At 42.8% G+C, this 6,000-nt stretch overlaps 1 protein-coding gene across 1 annotated transcript in view; it reads left to right on the top strand.

Annotated features, from left to right (window-relative positions):
* The window catches only part of CDC42EP3 (CDC42 effector protein 3), a 42,875-nt gene extending 37,910 nt beyond the window's left edge, over positions 1-4,965 (top strand). Inside the window, exon 3 of the mRNA XM_006131308.5 lies at positions 2,968-4,965. Within this exon, the coding sequence (XP_006131370.1) occupies positions 3,238-4,005 (768 nt within the window). The 5' untranslated portion in view covers positions 2,968-3,237 and the 3' untranslated portion in view covers positions 4,006-4,965. The remainder of the gene's footprint in view (positions 1-2,967) is intronic.
* Positions 4,966-6,000: the final 1,035 nt, after the last annotated feature.

Consider the following 6,000-nt stretch of genomic DNA (forward strand, 5'->3'; position numbering starts at 1 on the left):
CAGCTTTATCTGATCCTGCAGTGACACAGTTCTTTTCACTTGCTTAACTCTATTTGAGCAGAACTTCAAAGGGTGGCATCATGAGCCAATCGTCTGAGATGAGGGTCCTTAGATGTGAGAACAGGTAGTTGACCTTGCATATGATGGAGAAAGACAGGATAGGTCACTTTTCCTATGCATATTTGTCACTGGCTAAGATCAGGCTACTCAACTTTGGAAGCCCTGGAGGCCACCATGACACTCACGGCACATGCCAAGGGTCACAACTTAAGTGTGGTTGCATATATATGGAAATAGCTTCTTTCACACTGATAGGCATGAATACAAAGATTAAGCTTTAAGCTGCAGCACCTGACCAAAACGTGGCCAGTGTGAGCCAGTTTGTACCTCTCAGGCTCTGTCCACAAGGCTAAGCAGCTAGCACTCCCCACAATGCCCCGATGCTCCTAGCACCTCCTCCCTGGGGGCTAGAAACTCCAACACCTGGTACCCATCTGCTCCAGCCAGCCCATCCGCTTGCACCTTTCAGTACAAGGATCCCACCTGCAGGCCTTGTGAGTCCTGTGTAAGTCCAAACTGCACCACAGGCTGCAAACAGCCCAAGGCCACTCAACACATGGCCCATTTAAGTCTTTTTAATGAGGAACTTTGCTTTCTTGTGTGTGTGGTGGTGGAGGGAGGGGAGTGTTTAAGGAGCTAGGTAGCAGTAGGTCAAGGGTAGATCTTTCAAGTTGGATGAGTCCTACTTGAGTGTTTTGGCACCAACAGATCTATTCCCACAATGTTGCTCCTTCCTGGATGAATATTAGGCGCTGTTAATTGTGGATATTAAATTTTGCCTGTAAAAATTGAAGGATTAGCTTGAAAATCACACCTAAAGCCAAGAAACTTAATTTCACCAACTTGCACAAGTTCTATTAACTTATTTCTAACTTAGCTAGGCTGCAAGTTGTTTCTGTGTCAACCTGTAGCCTAGTTGCATTGGTATCAGTAGCATTTAACCTGTGGTGCATGGGTTTTTAACCCTTCCAGCATTATGTCCTATGGCTCTTTTCAAACTTGCAATTTTTAGATGTAATTATGACAAGTGAGGGTTAGTCATGTTAAATTTCAATTAACTAATCAAATAGTGGGATTCCATCAACCATTTGATTAATCGACAGGGGTGTACTCTGCCTTTGTACTGTGGCAAGAGCCCTGCCAACCTCTTGTACATTTCAAAAGGAATTCCTGCTGTACTCTGGGTGCCTCAGCCTTTGAAATGTACAAGACCCCTGGCAAAAGCAGAAATACAGCAGAACTGGCAGGAGTGGAGTCGTTGCTTTTTCTGTTTCCCACTGTACCTCTACCTCCCCTTGCGTAGATGGTGGGTGTGGGGAGGTGACTGTTAAGTGGGCTCCCCCCAGAACCAGGTCCTGCTCCCCTGATAGAGGCAGCAAGGTTGGGAATGAGGGGGAGCAACTAGCTGCATCACTAGTTACAATGGAAACCCTTATTAGGGATGTAAGCAAGAGCTTTTCAGATGTATGTAACATCTGAAAATTTTGACCTTTCAGGGAAGCAAAAGAAGGTCTAAAGTTAGGCTTCTAAACAAGTGATCTGACACTTTCCATTGGGGGCAGGGCACAGCAAGAACAAAGTTGATGAGAGCTTAACACTCTTAAAAATCAGGCATCTTATTTAGATGCTTCAGTATGGATGCCTAGCCTAGGCTATGGCTCCACTACAGCTTAGTTGTCAGTTATGTCACTAATGGTTGCGAATTAGTGCCCTTCTTGCCCTTGCCCCTCCAACATAACTTATGCCAAGTTTCTCCTGATGACATAACTACAACCATTTTCTGGGGCTAGAGTAATTAAGATGACAGACTAGGGATGGCAAAATGTAGCAGACTACACAATTAACCAGTGACCCTAATCTTATTGGTTAATCCTGTCTACTGCATGTATTCCCTCTTTTCCATGCACACCCCTTGCTGCCTCTCCATCGGAGATAGTGGCAGCAACTTGGAAGGTGGGGGAGGGGCAGGCTGGAGTCAATGTGTGGGAAGCCAACTTTCAAGCAGGCTCTTCTCCTGGATGCACCTTCTCCCCTCCCCCCTTGCTGCCTCCTATGGAGGCAGCAGCAGGGATAAGGGGGGCAGAAGTCAGTGCTGGGGGAGCTGGCTTAAAAGCTGGTACCACCTCCCCACATAAGCTATATGATGCTGCCCCCCTCTTCCCTGCCCCTCCCCCAACACTTCTATCAAAAGCAGCAGTGCAGGACAATGGGGAGCTGGTTTTTAAACTGGCTGCCCTCATGGACCAGCTCCTGTCTGCCACCCCATACTGCTGCCTCTATTAAGCAGCAGCATGAGGTGTCAGTGAGTCCCCAGGAATGGAGCTGCGAGGGCACTGGCTTCAAGACTTCATGCAGTTCCATGACTAATCAACTACATGATATCTAACATCCCTAGAGGAGACCTCTCTTCCTTGGACTTGGAGTGGCTACACTAGAGTTTACAGTGATGCAGTTGTGCCATTTGCTGTAAGCCATAGCCTTTGGCGCTCGTGCTTTTTTTTAAATCTTGGCTGTATGAATGTAATGTTGAAATTTCTCAGACCTACCAAATATTTAATATGTATAGGCCTCTGTTAAAATGGATGGGGTCTAGTTTGAAAAGCTTGGTGTGTTAAAATGTCCTTGTAGAAGCATTTGAATATCATGTCTCCAGTTGATGACTGACAGAAAATGATATAGTGAGTTTACCACATGAACTGTGGCCAGTAACTACATGTAAGAATTCTGACTTGAAAAACTATAAAGTCAGGAAGAGTTTAGCTAACCCTTGTTAGAGTAAACTCTTTTATTCTGTTTAATGAGGGGAAGCGACATAAATCTAATCTGCAACTCAGTACCATTATTGTTTTTGTAAAAGCAAGACTTAGTGAACAAGTAAGTTAATAACTTGCTTTGTTTCCCATACAGGTTTTCTTGAATTTTGGAAGTAATAGAATACTTGGTCACCCATTCCTCACCTGAAGGACTGTCATTCTTAAACTTGGAAGGCTTTGTATTGGAGTTCTTTAGCTTTCTGAATTCCCAGTTTCCTTTCCCAGAAGAAATGGACCTTATGTAGGAGAGGCATCCAAGTTAATAATGTGACAAAGATAACACTGAAGGCCTGCTGGAGGAAAAAACACATTCTTATAAGTGGCTTGCTTTTTTTATAAAAGACCATCAGAATTGGCAAACAAAATGCCAGCTAAGACACCCATCTACCTGAAAGCTGCCAATAATAAGAAAGGGAAGAAATTCAAATTAAGGGATATTTTGTCTCCTGATATGATCAGTCCACCACTTGGAGACTTTCGTCACACCATACACATTGGGAAAGAGGGACAACATGATGTGTTTGGGGACATCTCATTTTTGCAAGGAAACTATGAGCTGTTACCTGGGAATGAAGGAACACCAAGAGTTGGTCAATTAGGACATAATGAATTTTTAAGGGCAAACAGCACCTCTGACTCCATGTTTACAGAAACTCCTTCACCAGTGCTCAAAAATGCTATCTCCCTTCCTGCCATTGGGGGTTCTCAAGCCCTTGTGTTGCCCTTACTGTCACCAGTGACATTTAATTCAAAGCGGGACTCCTTTGGGCCATCAAAGAATCCAAGGCTTAGTTGTGAGCCAGTGATTGAAGAGAATTTGCAGGAGAAAAGCGAACAGCTGGAGAATGGGGAAATGTACAAAGATGACATCCTATGGGAGCCAAATGGTTCTGCATCGTATTATACTAATAGCAGAAATAGTCATTCATCCAGTTTTTCTGAACAATGCACAGATTGGCAAACAGTTGACCTACTTGATGACAGTCCTCTTTCATGTGAACTAACCAAGGCAGAGATTAAGTCAGAAGAATCCCTTTCAGATCTTGCAGGTTCCCTTCTTTCATTGCAGCTTGATCTGGGACCCTCACTTCTAGATGAGGTCCTCAATGTAATGGACAAAAACAAATCCTAGAAGAGTTGTACTTTTTTTTTGCTTCTTTGTAAATGACACATTTGTTTAAAAAAAAAAAAACCAACCTGAAGAATATATATATTAAAAGATCAGCTGTATTTGCAGTTGTTTGAGTTTTCTAAATCTTAAAATATTTTTTTATGTTTTTCATGGGCTTTGTAATATGGTGAACATCTCCTATAGCAAGAGGATAAAATTGTAAAGTTTTCTGCAACTGTAAAAATGTCTTAATACCAGTATTAGCTATCAAACTTTAACTGTTGCTTGGATAATACTAGTGATCATTAGCTTAATTGACAGTCTGTAAACAAGAGACGTAATTCTTCAGTTCATAAGTCTCTAGTATCTCAAGGCTGTCTTACATGTAGGATTCTTACTAGAATCCTACTTTTTAACTAGTAAGATTTATTTTAGCTGCAGTGTAACTAGGTCTTCAGTGCTAAAACTATTGCCTAGTGTTCAAATATGAGCAACTTGCTGGGGGGTCTTTCAGTTTAAATCTGGGCCAGAGCCTCAGGTGCTCTACTTCTGCATACACCAACTTAGTCCAGTTAATCTGGCCCAATAATCTATAGATGAGACCATCTGGTGTAAACACAGGTAACACAAGCAAAATATTAATGTATTTAATTTTAAAGGTTACAATACATGCTTATTTGGTTTTTATTGCAAAGTCTACATTTGCAGATAGAGTATCAAAGTAGTTGCTTGACTTCATTGGCGGTCCTTCGTAAACAGCATTTTTGAGTGTTTGGACAGTATGTATAGCTAACTTAGCCTTTTCCTTCATTTGCTACCTGAAATGCTTAAACTTGCAACTGATTGTGAGCTTTTAAAGAAGGCACTAATTACGCATTATGTAAAGAGACTGTGTGCTGCAACACTTTGGGGAAATGTGGATCCTTTACTATAGTACATAGATACTCTGTGCAATACAATAAATAACAAGTGTTTAAATTCCCCTTTCTCTTTGTGATTTAAATACATAGCTCTGCAAGGAAATATTGGGCCTGGTTTCAGCTTGCTCATTTTTTTTGAGTGGGTATATTCCTGAGGCTTCATCATAAAACATCTCTAAATTTCTGGAGACTGTGGACAACCCTGGAAGATTGTCCATTGCATGGTGGTGTTGGTCCACTTCATGGAGCAATGTTATTGGGGGGGGGGGGGGGGAAATGGAATCATGCAGGGGACAGCGAGCCCCGTTTTGATTAAACCTTAAGCTCTCAAGTTAGTCTACTAAAAGGTCAAGTCTCTCAACTAACCAAGAGAACTGATTTTTGATTGAAAGTCTTTAATTCCAGCTCAGAAGGGGTGAGGTTCTAGCTCCCACTTTTCACCCAGCACAAAGGGAGCTGAGTGGAAGAGCCATATAAAGGAGCCTTAAGTACCTCTGGGAGAGGAAGGTTCTTCCAGCACAGACACAGCCATGAAGTTACCTGTTGCCCCACTTCAAGCCTCTTCTCTTCTCCCCTGCCCCCACTGGGTTAGAGTTTGGGGGAGGGAAGGGTGTGTCAGGTGGAGTTGCACCATATGACACTGCAGGGATTTGAATCTATCTACTGACCCTTGTGGGTAAGGCAGATGGCAAAAAAGTTTGCAAATGAAACACTTCAATTCTGATGAACAAATGCTTCCTCTTCAACCTACAGAACCAAAATAACTTTATGGAGGGGTGTGCATTAGCTTAAGTTACCACTGAATTGAATCAAACACTTTTGCCTAGGGTCTAAATGAAGTCTAATTATTGGCCTTATCCTACTCCCACCTAGATTAATGACTCAATGAGCCTATTCAGGGCCCATTAGGGAGGGGCATTGTTCCCTGGGCTGGCAGAATGCATGACACTAGGCAACTGGGGGGGAGGGGGACCTTCAAAAGGACTACTCTTGAAGCGTGAGATTGGGGCAACTGCTGCTGAGCCTCCAGTTGTACAGCAAGAACAAAAAAGATGAAAAGAAAACTGCTGGGAGTTGACTATCAGTCATGCTAAGG

The sequence above is a fragment of the Pelodiscus sinensis genome, chromosome 3 (assembly GCF_052426305.1).
Source record: "Pelodiscus sinensis isolate ZL-2025 chromosome 3, ASM5242630v1, whole genome shotgun sequence".
NCBI classification, from domain to species: Eukaryota; Metazoa; Chordata; order Testudines; family Trionychidae; genus Pelodiscus; species Pelodiscus sinensis.